Raw genomic sequence first — 21,993 nt, 5'->3', positions numbered from 1 at the left:
TACCCAGAGGAAGAAATGCTTATTTAAAAAGTCTGATATTTGAATCATAAGCTGGGTAGTATCTTTTTCATATTCAAAACATCAGAAGAAGAAAACTACTAAAAAGACAAAATAAAATCTACAATCATTTCAGAAAACAAAACTATACTATTTACTGAAAGCATGAGAAAACCAACTTATATTTGGTTGCCTCAAATATATTACTTAAAATAGGTTTATGTGCTAATTTAGCATTCCCAAATTAGTCAAAAGAAATGGCAAAGAAAAAGTCCATATATTTTAGAGCAAGAATGAGAACATAAGTGCTACTTAAGCATAAACCTTTGCGTTATGAATTAGCGCAGTTTCTTACACCATAATAATAAGTAACCAATAAAGCAATTGAACAAATGAAGCAATTAAACCCCATTTCCACAGAAATGGGGAATCCCAAAGTTCCAGTTTACCTAGAAGTAGAAGAGCAGTAAGAACGTCCATATCTTAATATCTTTTCGGACTCCAGCGTATCCAAGAATAAAGAGCCCAGACCCAGCCAGGCTAATTTACTCTGCAAAATTTTCCTTAAAAAAGTATGGCTGCAAATTGGCTCTCCTAAAACAGAAGGTACTTTCAGAAGAGTTATATAAGCAAAACACACAGGCCAACTCAGTGACGTGGAAACCAGCTCATGCAAGAGAAACGCCGCAAACACAAATAGCCCACATTCACATCTCAGAACCTGTCAGCTTCTCAGAATAAAAATCAGGGTTGACTGTATCATCTACCTCTCCAACCAAAGGATGGAAAATTTCTAATGAAAAGTTACAGACAATTAAACTACTGAAAGTCCTACCACACTTTTTGGAAAGGATTCCTATTTTACTGTTCATTAGCCATCTGGAATATTTTTAAACTTCTCATGCCCACCTTCTCTTGACCTCTTTTCCAATTCTGGAAGGATAAAATGAGTATTTTCAATTCCCTTTACTATTAGAAATAACCTGTCATATGCACCAGATGTGTGCACAGGAATATGTCGCAACTGGAGGTGAATCAAGGAAACTTGTCCAAAGCCTCCTCTCTTCAAACCACCTATTCCTAACACCAAGTCTTTCCCACTTTCCTCTGCACACTCAACATCCCACTCACTGAGCCATCTGCCCTTCTTTCCATCATTCACACTGTGACAGAAACACTGCATCCTCACAGAGCTGTCCTGGGCAGTGATGGGTACCAACTGCTTGTCTCCCACCCGTTAGGGTGAGGCAGGTGACAGCAGAAACACAATTCCCAGCATCATACAGACGTTTTCTCAGCTTCAAGTACACAGCGACAGAAGGAAAGGGAATTAGGGTCTATCTGCTTTTCAGAGCAGGCACAGATTCATGCATTCAACAAACATTTATGAAATACCGCTATGTGCAGGGCAGTGCTGGTTCCTGGAACATAGAGGGAAACAGGACATGGTCCCTGCTCTCAAAGAGCAGACAGTCTTGTAGAAGGAAGACATAAGAATGGAAAAATACAATACTGCATGGTTAGTGAAAGGAAGGGAACAGGTTCAGGGCATTCTGATATATATCAAAGAAGCACCAAGCCCTTGGGGGCTCCTGGAAGGCTCCTGGGGGAGCAGAGGCAGGGCTGAAAGGGAAAGGGTGGGAGGGGTGAGGCAGAGGGCAGGCACTCGAGGCAGAGGGCACCAGGATTTGGCATAGAGAACAGGCTGGCACTCGTAGAGCACACCAAGCAGAGAGGGGCCACACAAGAGGGCAAGGGGCCTCCCAGAAGACATGGGCCGCCACTGAGGGGTGCCAACCAACAAGGGCCCAGTGCCAGATCTGTGTTTGTGGACAGCCACTCTTGGGGGAGCTGTGGTGTGCACAGATTTGGAACACAGCCTGAGCACCGGGATCCCAGTGTAGGATGCTAGAAGGTGAGGTTGGCGGACTGGCTTCATGAGAGCACTCTTGCCTTGCCACAGAGATTTCCAGGTTGAAGCTCCTGCTGCCCAGGGGACAAGCTTGATACTGGGGACCTGATCCCCACACCCTGCCCCAAATCACTGCAGCCCCACAGCTGACTGGACATAAAATGGACACCCAACCCTCAATGACCCCACCAGCCAGCCAAACACCTCTGCTTGGTGTGGCTCAGTGCAAAAGTCAAGCTGGGTCTCTCAGTGTCTCCACCTGGGAAATCTGAACTGAGAATCTGTGAGTAACCAGGCAGTTTAGGATCCATGCACAAGTCAAAAGAGCACACCCTGAAGGCTGCTCAGTGGTTTAGGGTCCCTGCTTGCAACCACACACCAGGATCGCTGGTGATAAAAAGACTTAGTTGTTTTCAACCTCATTGTTCATTTAAAAAACAAGGCTTTGGAGCCTCCTTGTTTCCCACAAACTCAGGCCCTCTGTTTCAGAACGAAGCCACCTAACCTCCCACGCCCAGTGATGCCCCGCTCTACTCACAGAACTGCAAGCTGAGGCTCAGGAAGGCCAGCACCGCAGCCAGGGCCAGCAGCAGCAAGAAGCGGTTGCGGAAAAGCATTATTGTTGTTCTATTTTCTCTTCATGGTTTCACCTCAAATCGGGAACACGTCCTGTGAATGAAGCAGAGGCAATAGACAAAGTGTTCAGAGATGGAAAACCAAGTTTGTCAACTGAAAATAATCCGATTAGCCCAGTCCCCCGGCAGGGAGGCGTGAATCTCGAGCCGGAGAACAATCGCACACTCTATGATTAGTCTTTGTCCCCAAAGGAGCCCAAGCAAGAACGCTCCCTTCAAGTTAACAAGAGGAAACCAGTTCATGAATGCCTCGTTTATCTGACATCAACAGTGAGTGAGATACTTTACAGACATGACCTTTCCAGAGAGAAATGTAAAGGATGTTTATTGAGCATTTACAATGTGCCAGACAATGAAGGAAGTCGTCACAAGGACCAGCACGCCCCAGTGTGACCTCCAACCTTTAAATGTGTAACGCTTTTGATGAACTTTCTGCTAAGACGACCTTGGTCTTCTTTAATTGTAATCGTTAATCTGAACATCAGTCATCGCAACGTGTCCCACAGTAATGCTCTTAGGGACGTCTTGGGTGTGCAACAGGATCTGCCCCTAATAACTAGCCCCCTCTGCCACTTACAGGCCTCCCTCCATCCTGGACCACTGAGCCTAGTTCAGCTGCATCCGAGGTCTTCCTGGAGCCCCACTCCACTCATTCTAAATTCCTCTAACCATATCACAACTGTGCAAAAGGACTTTAAAAACAAACAAACAAAAAAAAGCTGAATGAGGCCCCAAATGTTCCTTCTGTGAAAAAAGTGAATGGCTACTATTGGTTTTACCTGATCAGTTTTAGAAATTGAGTTTATTTCCTGGTTCTCATTGGGATTTTAAAAAGAACTTGAAAACACAGTCTCTCCAGAAAAGGTTCTTAACCTACACTAAGATTGTAACAGTAATTTCAAACCTGAATTTTTTCCCCCTTCAAATAGAATCTCCTGATAGACAAAATCAGATAAAAGCTCATCTGCTAATGTGGTGAGGGTTGCATGAATATAGTAAAAGCCATTAAATTGTACACTTGGTGGACCGTATAGTGTGTGAATTATATCTGAATAGCTTATTTTTTTAAAAAGCACATCTGCTAGGAATGAAGCAGTAGCCAGAGCCCTGGAGCCCCTTCCTTCCTACCCCCTCCCCAAGGGCCCTGCCGGGGAGTTTGAAACCCACTCCTTTAAGGGACCTGTCAGACGTTCTACCAAAAGAGAACATTTGCTCAAAGATTGACAAAAATCTACTTGCACTTCACAACTGAACTTGTATGTCCAGCAACTGGTATCTGTGTTAAAAAACAGACCCCAATTTTACACCTTCCAATGTAAAGTGCTTCTGTCCATCCCTAACCAAGGCTGAGGCCCAGTACTCCAAGCTGACTACTGCACAATCATGTGTTCTTGTTCATATCCCTCCCTCTGCAGCTCTGGCTCACAGCCTGTCTTCAGGCCTCACTCTGGGCCTTGGAAGCTACCACACCATCCCCGGGAATCACCCACCCCTGACTTCTGAGGCCACGTGGTGTCTCTTGCTTCATTACTTTGGAGGTCAGACTAGCTTGTTGGTTTCTCTGCATTTGCATGTAGGAGGCCAGGTCCTTTCTTCCACTGCTGGGTTAGGTCTGGTCTGTCAACTACTCCCTGCTTCCAGCCTCCTGGGGACTTCCCACCTCCCCGACTGGCAGGACAGGCCACTAGAACAACTAAGTATGTCTCCTATGGTTTTTCCTGACACTGCCTTTTCATATGGGGATTAACCACAGTATGTTTCAGAGTTGTCTTCAGGTGGGCATTTGGTAGAAACAATCGCTACTTGCTAAGTTACATCTCCAGCTTACAGCAGGGTAGATTTGTTGCAGTTAGGGCCCCCAGTTTGTTCATGCCTTTCTATATTCATGGCCTTATGTAATCTCTTCCCATGATGACTCCAAGTTTGGCCAAGGATTTGTTTTGGCCAATGGGACGACAGCAGATGGGTTGCAGGCAGAGGTTGGAAAAGTACTGATGCACTGGGCCTTGTTCTCCTCTGCTACTTTTGCAACACTGAGACCACAATGCAAAGACCCCAGGCTAGTCTGCTGGAGGATGAGAGACCAGGTGGAGCCAAGGCAAGCAGTCCCTGCTGAGACTCCCTTCAAACAACCAGCCTGCCAATTGCCACACATGTGAGGCCACCCAGCTCCAGCCAGGCCACCAAGAAATCATATGAGCAGAGTCTGCCCAGACCAAAAGAACTGCATGGCCCATGCACAGGATCAGGAGGAAGTACGATGGTTGCGGTTTTAAGCCAATGAGTTTTGGGATCTTGATAGCAAGCACAAGCTGACTGATACCATGGGGAGGAAATGCCTTGCACTTCACCAGAAATTCTAAGCCAGGATCCGGATCTCCACATCCTCATCTGCAGGCACCACATGCAGATCTCCATCTTGTCTACATGCTTTAATATGCTGAGTGTTTTTTGGGAAAGGGGCTATATTTAGTTTAGATTTAAATATGTTGGGTTAACCAGATGGCTGGGATCATGTAACTGCCTTACTGCTTCTAGTCTTTGGACCACTGATATCTCTGCCTTTCTGTGGCTTTTCATTTGACAAGCAGTGGGAACACCCGCCATTCCCCCATGGTATTCTCTGGGTTTCTAGCTCTCCCCTGACAGCCTGCAGCATGGCCAGAGTCCCAGGACTTCCCCTCACGCTAGGGACCAGGCTGGTGTGACCACCAGCCCCTTAAACGCATGCCTTCTCTGGAGCCCATTTCACTGGAAACTCAGAGATAAAGGTCACGCTTTCTTCTTACTTCTTAAAAATTGCTAAATAATGACAACAGAATCCAAAATTCACATGAATCTGAAGACGTTTCTTTGCAGCCGCATCTAGGCCCTCAAGGGGCAGGGGTGTGTGCGTGTGTGTGCGCGTGTGTCCGACATGGGAACCAGCGTGTGGGGATCTCTGTGGGTGTTTCTTCACAGGGACACTTCTTCAGTGGGAGAGAATGAAAGGTGCTGGAAAGTGGTGGGAAGCATGAGGCTCCAGAGACCGGCAGATCTGTGTTCAATTCCCAGCTCTGCCGCTTATTTCCTGTGTGTCCTCCTGACAACTGACTGACTTCACTTCTCTGAGTCGCAGGATCCTGATTTTTAAGTCAGACTGGGGATAAAAGCCTGAAAGAGCAGGTGGCAGTGGGAGCAAGTACCACAGCAGGCAGAGTGCCCGGCACAGAGTCGGTACGTGCTGTGGCTGACTCCCACGCTCTGGACCCCTACGCCATTATCTGAACACAAGGTTCTGCCCTTCCCCCTGAGCCGCTGCTTCTGTTCCATGCTGTGGTTCCTCTTCCAAATCCTGGCCACTCACCACTTCCCCCTCACGGGCCCATCCCACCCATCAGGGCAGGCGGCCACGTTTGCAGCCACATTCATGGCTCCTCTACCACACGAGCCTTCCTTGGGGCTGACTCAGCCGTTGAGTCCCGCCTTGCCCTAGGCTTTCCAGCCTGGAACATCGCCTCGGCTTCTGCTGGGCCCCACCCCAAGAGGACAAGGATCACCAGCCCACTGGCTCTTTCTGGCTCTGTGGCCCAATCTCCAGCCTCAGTTCTCCAGACCTCCCTTTCCCCTTTTCCAGCCCCAGGTGGGAGGCTCCTGCAGCACTCGAGAAGTCATGCAATCCCGAGGCTCCCTTCCTGCCATCTCCCCACACTTCTCCCTCCACAGGAGCTCTGCGCCTACCAAGACACCCCATCAGACTCACATAAGTCATGCCGAGGACAGCCAGGACTCTGGGTCCACAGCAGAAACGCCACGGCCTGCTCACTCACAGCCCCCAAAATAAAATCCACGGGAAGATTCACTGCTGTGCTGGCAGGGGGAGGGGCTGTGGGATTACAGCTCCCACATGTCCCAATCCCCCACAATCTCTCAAGTCCCATCACCTTCCACGGAAAAGATGATCTTGGCTCAATATGGCATCATGACCAAATCCAATTCCCATAAATACTGCTGTGGAAACAACTGTTACATGTGAAAGCTGAACAGTAACCGTTACCACTCATCAGCTGTCTGCCGGGCACAGCCTCCTCCCCTGTGCTAAACCCGCAAATACATTCTTACTCTGAATTCCTGATGAAACAGAAAAAACAAAACAAAAAAACAAAACAGAAAACCCAGCTGACTCAATTCAACCTTACAATAAATCTGAGCAGTGAAAGAAGATTATAGAACACAATTTTGAAAACAGTGCTAGTTAACAAGCAGTTCCCATTACATTATGATAAATATCCTTTCTGAATTAAGAGAAAAAATGAACATGTCAAAGGCATTTTTACAAGCTACTGCTCTACCACCAGAGATTTCCAGAGCCCAAGCCCTAGCCTATTTTTTTTTACCTCGTAAGAGCTGGAAATGCCACATCTAGGGTCTCCTTCAAAGTGTACAGAATTTAGGGTAAACATGACCAAGACAGCTTGAAAGAAAATGTGCATTCAATTATCTTTCATTTGTGCTGTTAAAATACCATTACTAGGAATAGAAAGATGATATTAGGCCGGGCACAGTGGCTCACGCCTGTAATCCTAGCATTCTGGGAGGCCGAGGCGGGTGGATCGCTCAAGGTCAGGAGTTCAAGACCAGCCTGAGCAAGAGCGAGACCCCGTCTCTACTAAAAAAATAGAAAAAAATTATCTGGACAACTAAAAATATATATATAGAAAAAATTAGCCGGGCATGGTGGCGCATGCCTGTAGTCCCAGCTACTTGGGAGGCTGAGGCAGAAGGATTGCTTGAGCCCAGGAGTGTGAGGTTGCTGTGAGCTAGGCTGACGCCATGGCACTCACTCTAGCCAGGGCAACAGAGTGAGACTCTGTCTAACAAAAAAAAAAAAAAAAGAAAGAAAGAAAGATGGTATTAAAGAAAATGCTTTAGATGTATTCTACACTTTGATTTTTTTGGTCAGAATTATCTTGGTCTAAGTAAATACAACATTATAATAATAATAATAATAAACCCTTAAAGTCCACAATTGTAAGCTAAATATGAATGAAGCAAAGATAAAAGCTACATCTTAATAATTCTCTCTCTCTAAGGTCACCTCAAAGTGGAGTTTAATTGCAAAATCAAAGATGCCTGGCTAAGGATAAACCAACCTTGAAGTCTGATGAAGATGGACAGATTTTAGTGCCTCCAGAAACCCCAGGCAGCAAGACAGGCACCTGGGACGGAGGGGCTGTGGGTTCACAGCAGTTATTCACATTCCAGAGTTCTCCAGTTAATTTGCAGGCTCAGTTCTAAAAGGTGATGCTAGTTCCTTCAGTCAGTAAGTCAGCTGATTCAAAATAACATATTTCCTGAGAGCCATTAAGTGTCAGCTACCATTCTAAGTGGTAAGGACACTCGACATAGGATATAGTTGTTGCCATCTTGAAGCTCACAGCTGAAACGTACTGAAGTATTCATGGGAGAAATGATACAAGACTTAGGATTTGCTTTACAGTTTTCCAGGGGGCGGGGTATAACAAGGTTGAGGGGAATGGATGAAACAAGCCTGGCAAAATGCTGACAATAGTTGAGGGTGGGTGACAGATTGCGAGGGTTCGTTACATCCACTCTGTTTTGTTGTACATCTGAAGTTAAAGGATTTTTTTATTGAAAAGTTTTTAAAGTTTTTTTTTTTTAAGGAAGCTTACAGTCTGGTCATTGAAGTAATGAGTAAATAGATCTAGGCCATATGCAACCATTGCTATCAGGAAGAGCGAGGAGACCACATCCAGGCTGGGATATGGCAGGTAGGTTTCCCGGACATGGTGACAAAGTGGTGCATTTGTGACTGTATTTTAGGAAAACAGAATGAACTACAGGGACAGCATTAAGTCAGACTGCACTGACTGTTAGTGGTGGCAGTGGGGTGTTGGGTTGCTGTGAGTGAGAAGAGCCAGAGAAGGGGGTGGGTCATTCCAGGCACCACCCCACAGCGACACATGCAGTGAATCACTGTGCCTGGGGAAAGCCGGCTGCCCAGAGGTCCCACAGGGGCTGGGCTGCAAGGGTCTCACTCCCTCTAACCAAGCCAGCTGAGCCACTGGCCCCCGGGAAATCCTACGTCAATGGGACCAGACAGCACACCACTGATTAGCACTCCTCCCCCGACTGCGCTGTGGGCACAAAGCCAACTGATCTGAAGGTTGGAGCAGAAGGAGGGGTTTGATTGCAGGAGCCATGCCACCAAGCAGTGCCAGCTTAGGGACAGGCCCACTTTGAGGACTGACCTCATTTTCTAGGGCCACGGTTCTATCTCCTCCCAGCACCCAGCCTCCTTCAGGAATCCTGGACAGGAGCAGGTGCAGAGGCCTCCTTGCCCCTCTCAGCAGGGGCAACATCTTGAAGGATGCCTAGTAACCATGAGGCGTGCCTTCCCTTGAACATTCTGCACTTTGCCTCACAAGTGCCCCTCCCAGGCACCTCTCTCACCCGGTACCCTCCTCCTGAAGAGCAACCTGTCTTCTACCCTAGGGTAGTGAGGGGTGATGTAACCCATGACACTGTCATGCCCAGACGTGACATGGAGTGGCAACAGTGACCTCCTGGCTTCAGGGGTCCCAGGGAGGTTGTGGGGGGGTGCGGTGATCGGTGCTGCAAACTGATCCTAAAGCAGGCCTTGGGTAAAGGGTAGTGCTGAGCCCAGTGTTCTCTGCCCTGCTTTCAGGGCCTGCTGTGATCTGGCCACACCCCACAAATCCGATCTCATTTCCCAGTCCTTCCCATAATAGGCAGTTAAGTGTATGGGCCCAGGGGTCAGTGGGTAGGTCTGGAGCCCTGCCCTACTCCTCAGTGAGCCACAGTTTCTCCACCTATGAAATGGGAACAATCACTGGGCTCATCTCACAGGTCATGTGAGGCTAATGGGGCTGATACTTGTAAGGCACACAGCGCAGTACTCAGTTCCCAACAAGCTCTCAATAAATGCTTCCAGTGAATTCTCTGATGGTTTCTGTACCCATCAGCCACATGTGAGGTGCTTACCCTGCTTCTCCCTTGTCTTTCTTTGCTCCCTCTCTCCCCGACTCTGGAAATAGAAAGCCCACTGAACCATGTCAGACAAAGTCAGAGTTTGAAGAGGTTTTAAATATCACCTGGTTTAAGTCCCTCTGGTGATCTGAAGAGAGGCCAGGACAGGTCAGAACTGGCACAGGGACCCGGGCTGTTCCGGGAGCCCAGCCCGCATGGCTCAAACCCCTGCTTCACATTGGCAGAGTGGGCCCAGCTCTCGGCCCTTGTTGCGTTCTTCCTCTTCACTGTAGCAGACATACTATGTGGCAGACACTTCGAACTGTCTCAAAGTGTCTAGTCTCTCCCTTAGGAGCAGAACCCTCTGGGTTTTAGCTGGATACATGGCCACCCAGCTAAAGAGAGTATTTCCCAGACTCCCTTGCAACTAGCTGTGATCATGTGATCAAGTTCTGGCCAATGAGCTGTGACTGGAAGTAATTTGGCAATTTCAGATCAAAAGGAGGCTGTCTGTCCCAGTCCACCCTGAACTTTCTTTCTGTCCCCGTCCAGGCTCCAAAACACTGATGTGTTGGTGAGCCAGCTTTGATCATGCGGATGGAAACAAAATGCTAGTGGATGACAGAGAAGTGTCCTGAATGTCCCCAAGGGGCAAAGTTACCATCTCCTTGATTGCCTACCGGCTCAAATTGTTTGGGGAGAGAAAAATCAATCCACAAACTTTTTAAGCCATTGTCACTTTACTTCTCTTAAAGCAGCCAAACCAATACCCTACCTAGAACTTGTCACTGATCAGGCTGAATGTCACTGCTAGATATGATATAAATGAGACACAGTGATGGTAACCTTTGTTCTTTTTGAACTTTATTTTTTGTTCTATCTTAAATAATTCATGTATCTTTGAATGAATATGCACACATGAATATGTATGGCTTGGCTGCAGGTAACAGAAAACCCTAGCTAAGGCAAAGAGACTCACGAACACTGTCACATAACAAGTCATAGTGTTAGGACAGCAGCTCCCGGGCTGGTTAATTCAGCAACTCAAAGGCATCAACAGCAGCCAAAGTCTTTCCATCTCTATGCTTTCTGCCATTCTCTGTGTTTGTCTTCCCCCTGGGCTGGCTTCTCTCATGGCCACAAGAAGGCAGCCACACTCCCAGGCACCACAGCTGTGCTTGGCAATGGGCAGAGGCAGAAGGGATAATCCTGTGCATCTCTACTGGCAGCAAGGAAGCCTTCCCCAGAAACTCCTCCCATCTCACTGGCAGCAGTGTGTCACATGCTCATGCCCAACCAATCACTGGCATTGAGAATGGACCTCAAGGACTGGGTGAGCCAATCAGGAGTCACCCTCCTGGCAGAGGCCCATGCAAGGAGGGAAAGGGTGGAGGCCTGAACAGAATTAGGGTTCTGTTAGGAACAAGGGAGCGAGGGTATTTCTCCAACAACCCACAATTGGAGGTTTGACAACACACACAGCTATTCTAAAAAATTATTCTCAAACTCAGTCATCTGATGAAAGTACCAGATCTAGCAATCAAAGCACATACAGTCATAATTATATGTTTAAAAAGCAGCAGTGCCAGTTTGCTCAGGTATAATTCAGCAGTGACAAACGGCAGAGCAGCAGCCTGCAGCCTACCCACTGTACATGTTCTTCTAATAGACCTTTTATTCCACATTTTATATGTCTTTAAAATATGCAGCATGAATTATTTATCTACCACTTCTTTCCAAAAAGGATTTGAGACTGATAATCCGAAGATTTAGTATTTTTAAATCCCTGAAATAGTAAAGATTTTTTTGTCTTCATTTATGAACTACAAAGGAGAGAATCACTCTCTCCTCTGAGGTAAATTTTTTCCAGCTCTATGAAGGATAAACTTGTCAAGGCAGCTGATCATTTCTCAGGGCCAGAACAGACTGAAATAACTAATTCATCAGGCCAAGATTTTCACTTTTATGTTCTCTTCAGTTATTTTTTCTGACATTTTGGAAGAAGCCTATGTTCTGCCCAACTTCTCTGGTTTGCTCTTTCTCAAGTTTTAGAAGTAGCTACAATCTGAAACTGGCATTCTTATTTTAGAATGTCAAGAGTAGTTATAAGTACCTCAACAAAGAAAAGAGAACATGCAGTTGGCATGATTTATTCACCACAAAGTCACTTTAAAACTATAGATGTTTTTAATTTTATTTTTTATTTTGCCAGCAAACGGTTATCAATTAAAAGTTTCTTAAAATGTCAAGGAAAGCACACAGGATTAAATAGACAGGCTGTAAAACTGGAATTGCAAGTGGCATACGATGAAGGTTTGAGTGATAAAAGTCAAATTTTTAAAGGCAAAAAAAGCTTACAAAGTCCTGAGAATCACAGTTGCACAACATGAATCAGGCAGCCCTGGAGGCACAGGCTGCCAAGGCCACATATGCTTTCCGATCCTTGCATTTCTATGCTAAAAATACTACACAGAAAAAGGATTTTGCCCTGGACGGATACATGCACGGAGCACTCACGCATGCCACTGCAAGGTGTTTCACCCGACGAAGGCTTTTTCAGGCTGGGAGCACATTTACCTACAGAAGTTTGCGGAACCCTGCACTTGCTGCAGGACCATTCTATTACTCAACCATGACCAGGAATCAGATACCAGAGCCCCTGCGGATCAGTATCACTGCCAAGGCCGGTGGGCAGGAACTCGTGCCCTTAAAATAAATTTTAGAAAACTGCTGCCTTGCTCAGTGGGAGGCCAGCAGTGCCAGTACAGAAGGAGCCCTCCTGCCCATGGAGGTGGTCAAGAGTGGGTACCTACCTGCTGGGGATGCTGTGGAGGGACTGATACGGGACCTCTAGGAATCCTCCATGCACCGAGATCCAAGGATTCCCTGATTCAGATCCCAAAACAAGCTCTCAAAACTATTTTTTGGCTCCTTTGTACTTACAGAGTGACAGGTAGAGCAAAAAGAGAGCTAAGAGCACTGTTACATACAATCGCAGACATTTACCTTCGGAAGGAAACTGAACTGCATCTAGTCCCAGCTCCCTGCCAATAAGGTAGGGAATAATACTCTTGAAAGTGCCAAGGCTTTGATTCCACTTAGGTTAAAGTTGTAATGAAACACAAGGCTCCATGTCAATGGTACTTAAATGAGAAACTTGGGGGAAGCAATAGGGTAGCCATGAGTCTTATTCACTCTCTAGTTCCCACAAATTCAAGCTAAATGAGCAAGTACTCATTCTGTAGTCTCATCATAAAATCAAGTCTCTAAATTGAGTTTCTAGATATGTCTACTAAATAGGGCAAAAAGCTATCCTGTAATATTTATCCCGTTTTAGTATTCATCTACCAAGGTCTGTTCAATTACTGGTTGGGCGCTACTGTGTGTGCTCTAGGAATGTTACAGACTGTTCAGTAACTTACTGTTGGTTATAGGCAGTTGACCCTGCTCACCAACCTTGTGAAAATTAACCACAGACTGCTACGCCATTGATCGCGGCAAAACTGATTCAATCAGGATGGAGAGCCATGCTTCCTCTCTTTAAGCCAGGAACATACCTGAAAGCCTTGTTTTATAAAACAAATCATTCTAACAGGTTAATTTTAAAACATAATACAAAATCTTGTTCTTCCAAGAAGGACTGTCTTCTGTAATCTTCCCGTTAGGTAGTCATCAGATCTCTGGCCCTTTCACGGTTTCCCATAATGTCAATCAAACACTGCCCATGGCCTCCAAGGTCCCACCTGCCAGTGCAGCCTCAATTCAAGCCCTTGCACTGTGTCTTCCCCGGCCAGATACCTCTCATATCCACAGAAGAGCCTTGCTCCTTGGGGAACTTGGGTCAGTTAGGCAGGTGCCTCAAATGGTAGTTACAAGAGCATCACCTCCCCGCAAAAAAGAACCTGAGATTCAGAAACCTATGGCTCTTGGAGCTTGGGACAGGGAGGGGCATGCTGGAGCCACTACACAGGGCCATTAGACTACCTTCTCCGGAGGACTCTGGTGAGCTGGGACAGGCAGCAGGTTTGAAGCCAATGCTGAAATGTTCAGGAATGCAGAGAATGAGAATGTGGCGGTTTCAAAGCACGTCTACAAATACTCTGTGCCATCTCCTATCAAGCGGGGTTTCCAAGTCCCCTGAGCAGAGCTTTGGAACTGCCTCAATGAATAAAATGTGATAGAAATGATGCTGTATGACCTCCAAGGCCAGGTCAGAAAAATCCATGCAGATTCTACCTGGCTCACTCTCTCCTGGGCCACTTGCTTTGGAACCCTGGAGCCACCATGCTAGAGAAACCATGTGAGAGGCCACTCAGAGACAGCCATGCCCGAGAAGCCCATGTTCTAACTCCCATTGTTTGAGGCTTCCCAGCCCAGGCATCAGACATGTGAGGGACAATTCCAGACCAGTTCCTGCTTGAATAACTGTGGGAGACGCCAGAGCGAGAAACCGCCAGCTGGGCCCCGTCTACCTCCAGACTGTGAGGGTAACAGTAAAGCGGCGGTTGTTTTAAGTAAGGCACCAAGTTTGGGGATGATTTGTGACACAGCAATCGTGAGCTCATGGGGCTAGGAACTTTGTCAGTCTTGCTCCCTACACTCGTGTCCCCAGTGCCAAGTACAGTGCCTGGTCTAGAGCAGGTAGTTATCAATATCTGTTGAATGAGTGAATTAATGTATAAATGAAGAGATGAATGAACAGAGGCTCAGCGCAGCACCAGCAATCCTCCCTCTCTGCCTTCCTCCAGCCAGCATGCCGCCTCTCCTCTGCCCTCCCCCTTTCCTACCTGGTTGACTTCTCATCACCCCTCGATCCCAGCTCAAAGATCCCAGCTTTCCTTTCTCAGGGAAGCTGCCCTTGAACTCCCCTGGTGAGTTCAGCATCCTGTCTCACACCCTGTATTTCTCCTTTGAGACACCTCTCTCAAGGACTATCATTACATAATCAAATGACCATGCTGAAATTCCTGGCTGGCTGGCTGTCTCCTGGGATTGACCTAAGCCACAGGACAGGAGGGACAGTGTCTGCCTGTTCACAAGTGTGTCTCCAGTGCTGGACAAAGCCTGGCACCAAGCTGGCTGACCACATGTCAGAACATTTCTGAAAACTGACAACACACAGCCAATCTCATTATTAGAAAGTGCTAATTCTTAGAGTTCTCTTTAATACTGAGCTGGAATTGGCTAACTGTTAGCCTATCCTCCGCCAACCTTTCCAAACCCATTCACATCCTGGTCGTCCTCACCACATGACCCCAGGGGACGCGAGAGGTTAAGTGTCTTCTCCAGGTTTACACAGTCAGCCGGGGAGAGCGAGAATCTGAAGCCAGCTCCTCTGACTTGCCAGTTCGGTGCTATTTCCATTACACCAACGGACTCCAGGGTGTTTCCGCTGCTGTCAAATGCTCTGAAACCATCGCAATCCCTCTGTCCAAACAACAACAAACAAAGCTGTGTACTTTTCACGGTGGAACATATGAAATAGGTCAAGCTTCTTAACATTTAACATAGAGTATACAATGTTCATATATAAAAAAAGCTTGTGGTGATACTTTAGGGACCTCCTTGCCAAACACCTAGGGGAAGAACCCCTGAGCAAACATCTAATTCAAATCTGAATTTGGTTCCTATTTACTGGACAGTCCCTGTGCCAATTCTCTGCAGGAGTGTTCCCTTTGCTTTCCTTCATTTTCTACGACGTGTCATTCCCAGGACCTTCAGAAATCAAAGACATAAATAAACTAAGATCAAAAACACTCCAGGTGTTCTGCAATCATTCAGCAGGACAGCAACCCTGAACAACTGAGCTTTTGAAGACAATGCAATGACCAGAGAAAACACCCCTGACCTAAGGTGAAAGCAAAAAAGGATACAGAACCAGGTACTGCACGAGTCTTAAATTTTTTTAATATGTATGTGTATACATGTGTTTGGAGAATTAGGATGGAAAGAAATACACATTTAAAAATGAGATGACATTTCTCACTCTGCAGATTGGCCAAAACAAAAGGAAAAAAATATCATTCATCTCTCCTGAATGTTAGTCTCAAGGGGGATGAATTCTTTCATACACTGTTGGTGAGAAGGTTAGCTGGAATAGTATTTGTAAAGGGGATGGTGGTCTCCATCAAAACAATAAACACATACACCTTTTGCCCCCTAAATTTGTATTCTAGGTATCCATCCTACAAAAATGCTCACTCATGCATACAAAGCAGTGCTAAGAGTTGTTATAAAAATTTGAAAACAACCGAAATGTTCATCCATAGGGAAATGGCTGGAAAATTAGTTTGTTCACACAATGGAACACGATTCAGCCTTTAAAAAGAAAGAAGTGGGCTTAGGTGTGGAAGGACAAATCTCCAAGGAATATTGCCAAGCTAAAAACAAAAGAGAGAAAGCAAAAGTAGCAGCATAATAGATACAGTATAATCTCACTTAGATAAGACACATTTGCATATTTCGCCACGTGTATGTAAACTTACAGAAAAAGGTCTGGCAGGAGATAGCCCCCAAATTTCCATCAGGAAGTGAGAAGAGTTTTCAATATCTATTCATATATTTAATGCTTTGTTTTTATAACATGTGGTACACAACAAAAGAAGATTAGTAATGACAGAGGAAAATGCAATATAGGTAAGTCAAAAAGGCAAGCTACGATACAGCATGTACAGTTTGATCTCAGTTATGTTATAAAGAAGATATGTTACAAAGACTGAGCTGAGCGCTTTGAGGTGGGGTGAGAGCGAGACTTTTTATTGTATATACTTTAGAATTTTAATGTTGTGCTATTTTAAAAAATAAATTTAAATAATTGTTATTTTTAAAAGTAACAAAAAAGAAAAAATACTGGAAAGAGAAAATAGGCCCTAAATGTTAAGCATGGTAATGACTACAATTACAAGTAATTTTAATTTTTTTTTTAAACAAACAACTTGCAAGATGTAAGACTGGCTTAGCCCTCTTTAAACAGGTGATGGAATATTGGAAGGCTTATTATCTCACTTATATGTTTCTGTGTTTTCCAAATTTTCTTAAACAAACATGTATTACTTTTAAAATCAGAAAAAAAAAGAATGCTGAAAAATTTATTTAAATTATTTTTAAACAATGCAGTTAAGCAAGATCTCACAAGGCACATGGTAAATTATATGATAAATTATAAAGAGACCAGTGGTTTTGAAACAGTATCCTCTTTCAAAAGTCGACACAACATAGAACCTGATGTGGAATTCCGATAACAGGGGAGCTGCTCAGGTGCCCTGGGAGGGGCCTTGTGCCCTACTTAGCAGAAGCCCCATCCACCTGCAGAACCCAGGGTTCAGGAACACCATGAGAAAATGCACGGCACAGACAGACGAAGTCTACAGGGGTCTGGGGGTTGGGAGATGAGGGGCTCTTTGTGCTGGGATGATCAGAGAGGGCTTCAGGAAGGAGGCAGAAACTGTGTTGAGCTAAAAGGGCTGGGGGAATGTCGGTGAGCGTGCGTGAGCGGGCATTCCCAGGAGGACAGACGTGTACAGTGGTTACAGGGCTGCAAAGCCCACCCCCCTGCACCGTTGATGACAGGCCTTATGCAGTGACTCATCAGGGAACAGGGTGGAGGCCGGCAGGGGCTAGACTAGGTTGCCGTAGGAGTAGGGAGCCCATGCAAGTTTCTGAGCACACGCCTGACACGATGAAGGTGATACAGAAACGTCACTCTCAAGTTGCTGATGGATACATTCCTGCATATTCATTCCGCCCCTGAGTTACAGCAAGGCACTGGCAGCAAGGAGACACCCTCCAACCTCTTGGGCCCCGACATCTGGGGGCTTATAGCTCATTATACAACCGGTAGGTCCTGCCAAGATTGTGCTGTGCTCCGTCAGACCATGAGGCCAGGCAGGCTCCAGCCCTCCCACAGTGCTATCCTAGAAGTAACCCACATTCCAGGGGCAGTGGGGCCGGGGTCCCCAAGACACAGCTCATGGTACCTCCCTGGGACTGAGATCTGGGTCTTTTACTCCATCACGTAGAGGCTCCAGCAAGTTACTCCATCTCTCTGAGCTACAGCTTCCTCACCTGTAAACGGTGATTCATTCATTCATTCAACAAATACTTACTGAGCGTCTGCTCCATGTCCAGTACAGTTACAGAAGCTGGGGATTAGTAGTGACTAAATCAGTCCGAAATTCCTGCCCTCATGGAGCTTATATTCTAGTGAAATGTAACATGACCTCCTCCCTCGTAAGGGAGGGGATCGGATGAGATCTATCCTGGGAAGCAGTTAAGATGGTAATGATCCTTCTCCTTCTCAGTATTATTTGCTTTCCCTACAGTACCCGGACCAAGAAGGCACCCAGTAAACAGCATCGGAGGGTCTCTGTCTACAGACTCAGATTAACCTACCTTGAAGCAAAATGCTGTTCATTCAGCGCTTGGCTCAGACTAGCATGAAGGTTCATCTCTCTGTACCCCACCTCCCAGCACTCTCCAGTTCCCCTTAATAAACAGAGCTGGGAGGGGGAATGAAGGCAGCTGACACCTTTGCTAAACCCGGGCTCAGCCCTCATTTCCTGAGGGAAAGAAAGCACAGAGCTGCAGGAGCTGGTGAGAGCCGTGACTTTCTCAGGCAGTGCTAAAGTTACCTTCTTGGGCCAGGGTCTGCCACCACGTGTGGAATATGAACACGTGACGGAGGGCACACCAGCCTTTAGTGGGCCCCCTGGAGATGACCCGGCCCCTCAATTAGGCCAGTCTGTGCCAAGGTGAGCCCTCACTTGGTGGATGTCAGGGTTAACTGTTCCTTTCAATGTGCCCCTGGGCAGGGGTGGGTAACAGGCACAACCAGGACACATTCTGAGTGAGTGGCCAGAAGCACTGGTATGAGTTCAAGGGAGAAAAAAAATCGTAAGCCAACTTTAGAACCTTGCCCTCAGGGTTCCAAGAAAGTTCTCCGTCAAAATCTCGCTGGCAAGTATCTTGATATGTAATGACAGTCTCAGCTTTCCTCACCAACTACATGCTGGTGTTCTGGTGCCAGCCTCTATTTTTATAGCCTGAGTAATGCCTGGGCAACGGACTAGACAAGAATGAGAGACAGCGGGATGGGGCACAAGAGGTGAAGGTGCAAGCGATGGAGCCCAGGTCCTGCTCTGCCTCCAACAGCAGGGACCCTCAGAGCAGAGTCCCGCAGCAGCCGAGCCCTCCTCAGATCTGGCCCCACTCCTCTGCAGACCCACCCCTCTCACAGCCCAGGCCATGGGCTCCACGGGGGCTTGGTCCTTTCCTGCCTAGTTCACCGCTGTAACCCCAGGCCCTGGAGCACAGCAGCACCGGATGAGTGACACAATGGGCTACTTGCTCTTCCCTCAGACCCCGTGTGCCCCTTTTCATAACTCGGTGTCTGCGCCCATTTTACTCTCCTAGGCCAGATGCACTTTTGACCGACTTAGCTCCTGCTCATCCTTAAACTCAGCTCAAATGCCACCTCCCCCTGGAAGCCTTCCCTGCTCCCAAGGTTGGGTGATGCCCTCCAATATTGGGCAACCACGGCCCCCAGGGCCCAGCCCTCCCACAGTACTCATCAACACTGCAGTCCCACCTCAGCTTCCCTGCCCGCCGCCCCCAGGGCTGGGTAGACACAGAGTGGAGTAAGCAGCAGGTGCTCAAGAGGTGTGTGCAGGAAGGCAGGCAGGCAGGAAGCGCAGCAAGGAAAACACTGTCGATGGAGAAGCCCCTGACACAAAAAGCTACAGCAGGCCGGGCGCGGTGCCTCACGCCTGTAATCCTAGCTCTCTGAGAGGCCGAGGTGGGCGGATTGTTTGAGCTCAGGAGTTCGAAATCAGCCTGAGCAAGAGCGAGACCCCGTCTCTACTAAAAATAGAAAGAAATTATTTGGACAACTAAAAATATATAGAAAAAATTAGCTGGGCATGGTGGCGCATGCCTGTAGTCCCAGCTACTCGGGAGGCTGAGGCAGTAGGATCGCTTGAGCCCAGGAGTTTGAGGTTGCTGTGAGCTAGGCTGACGCCACGGCACTCTAGCCCAGGCAAAAAGAGTGAGACTCTGTCTCAAAAAAAAAAAAAAAAAGCTACAGCAAGCTAAACAAGAATAAAACACTAAATAAAACACCCAATAGATCAATGGATCGCATATCAATGTTTACCAAGAAAAATTACCAGGAAGTGGTGGGAAATCACTTCTCAATGAATTAGAGTGGGAATCAGAGGTCACTCTTTACTGTGCCCTCTCTTCCCCTCCAGATGTGGGCTGGGGTGGGGGCTGGAGGGGAGCAGAAACCTTGGGAGGCTCGGTGGGCGGGGGCACTTTAAAAGCTCATGGCCAGGGAGCTCTCACAGGTTCCCCTGGCCTTGGGGGGCTGAAGGCCATTTCCTGTGGGGTCACCTCCAATTGCTGAGCTGAGTCACCTAGGCCCCATTCTCACAAAATTGTTAAGAACATGCCCTGGGTCAAGAAAGAAAGATAATGAGGACCTCCTACTATTTTACTGAGCCATCTGGCCCAGTTTCCAAAGGTGGGAGCAGAAGCAGGGATATGGAACAGATGATCTTCTGGGAATGAAGCCGACTTTTGCCGGGAGCCTTCTTACTACAGCATTTCCTTCTAAAGAAGACACCCCCAGTTGCCCCTCGATATTCATTCCTTCTTCCTTGCTAAGAGAATCCTGATTTTGGCGGGGACAGTATAGCAGAGACTGTCAGCTAATCATGAAACCCACCCCTGCTCCCTCCTAGGCACAGTACTGGACCCCATTTCCCAGCCTCCCTTGCAGGAGGTGTGACCAGGTGACTGATCCCGGGCCAACGGAATGTCAGGGGCAGTAACTCACCACCTCTGAGCCTGGCCACAAAATCATCCCACACACCATCCTCCTCAGCTGACTGATGCAAATGACCATGGCAGCCTTAACAGCCTGGGTCCCTGAATCACCTGTTGGAGGAGAGCCCCTCCCCCACCCATGGATCAGGAACAGCCATTTTGGACTTTGTGTGAGCAAAAAGTAAATGCCTACCATATCTGAGCCATGAAACATACTTGATTTGTTTGTTCCAACAGTGTGCCTTCCACAATGTGCCCTGCTAAATACTCTCATGTCCCTTTTAACTGGGGGTGGTCATGTGATACAGTTCTGGCCATGAAATGTCAGGGGAAGTCTGTCTGCTGGGTGTTTTGGGGAAAATATCTGCATTCCTGATAAAAGGTACCAAAGTGGCTGGTACTTCCTCCTTCCTGCAGCAAAAATTTTGCCACCATGAAGGCAAGACCAAGAGAATAACAGAAGTGTCAGTCTAGACAGACTTCAGCTGCTGAAACCTACACTAGCAATCATCAACCTTCTGACATCTTGTTTCATGAGAAAAATAAGCTCCTATTTGCTTCAGTCACTGAAGAAAAGCTTTGTGTTACATGCAGCCAAACACTATCATAACTGATGTGCTTTGCTACCACTCATCATTCATTCCCTGAACTTTTACTGAGGGCTTTTTCTCGCCAGTCCTTGTACTGGAGCTTCAGAGAGGAGCTGGGTATTGTCCCTGCCCTCCAGGGGCTCCCATCACACCAGGGAGAAAGGCCTGTGAGCAGACAATCAGAATGCAGTCAGAACTGACGCTGTGATGACGCATGATGTCCTAGGGGAGTGTGAGCATTGGGCAGTGGGCTAGCATGGAGGTGAGGGAGTTCCTGGCTCCCCTTCTGGCATTCAGCACACAGAGTAAACACTTCGCAAGCTAAAAAGCAAGGAAAAAGGATGCGCTACCCTTAGCCAAGCCAACTGCGATTACTTACTGTAAGTAGAGTCGTTAAGCACCATCAATTAATGCAGCTGCTTCAAGATAATCAGCAGTCATTAGAGCAAGAAGCACGAGAGGAGAAAATAAAAATCACATGCTGCTAACTCAGAAATGCTGGAAATTATGTGAACCGAGGATGAGACAGGCTTGCTGAGATCCTCCTGCCTGCTGACGTTAGCCATCTCCAAAAATATACTTTCTTTCTCAAAGAAGACACGGCAATTTTTTACCCAGAAAATCAAGCATCCACGCCATGCCCTTTGACCACAAATGCCCAAGCTTTGATTTTTCAGGTCTGTGTTTCCATTAGGAACTGTAATGGAGACACATGAGTGACAAAAGAGGACCCGGTCTGGGAAATCAAGACCAGAGAAGTTAGAGCACCTGGGAAGCCATCTGTAGAACAGAGAAAAGATTTTCCCTCTTTTAACTCAATTCTTCCTATGTACAAATGATTGGAATGATTTGCCATTTCTTTATTTTACAAGTGCAGGGCAAGTAGTTTAAAAAAAACACAAAACCTCATTCACTTCAAATTCCAGTACAGTTGACCCTTGAACAACATGGGTTTGAACTGCTTGGGTCCACTGATACACAGATTTTCTTCTGCCTCCGCCACCCCCGAGACAGCAAGACCAATCCCTCCTCTTCCTCCTCCTCC

The 21,993-nt window shown here is 47.0% G+C and overlaps 1 protein-coding gene across 4 annotated transcripts in view; it reads right to left on the bottom strand.

The window, feature by feature from the left end:
• Positions 1-21,993, bottom strand: part of PXYLP1 (2-phosphoxylose phosphatase 1) — a 58,729-nt gene that overhangs the window by 29,978 nt on the left and 6,758 nt on the right. For 2 of the 4 annotated variants that reach the window (XM_012647415.1, XM_012647414.1), the window contains one exon: positions 2,448-2,578. In XM_012647415.1, coding sequence (XP_012502869.1) covers positions 2,448-2,526 — 79 coding nt within the window. In that variant the 5' untranslated portion in view covers positions 2,527-2,578. Of the gene's footprint in view, positions 1-446; positions 560-832; positions 931-2,447; positions 2,579-21,993 lie in introns of those variants that run through there. The other 2 variants (XM_012647416.1, XM_012647417.1) reach the window with 2 other exon arrangements.

Source organism: Propithecus coquereli, unplaced genomic scaffold (genome assembly GCF_000956105.1).
Source record: "Propithecus coquereli isolate 6110/MARCELLA unplaced genomic scaffold, Pcoq_1.0 Scaffold268, whole genome shotgun sequence".
Classification (NCBI taxonomy): domain Eukaryota; kingdom Metazoa; phylum Chordata; class Mammalia; order Primates; family Indriidae; genus Propithecus; species Propithecus coquereli.
The sequence above is the reverse complement of the archived record's forward strand: the minus strand, read 5'-3'. Positions and strand labels throughout refer to the sequence as shown.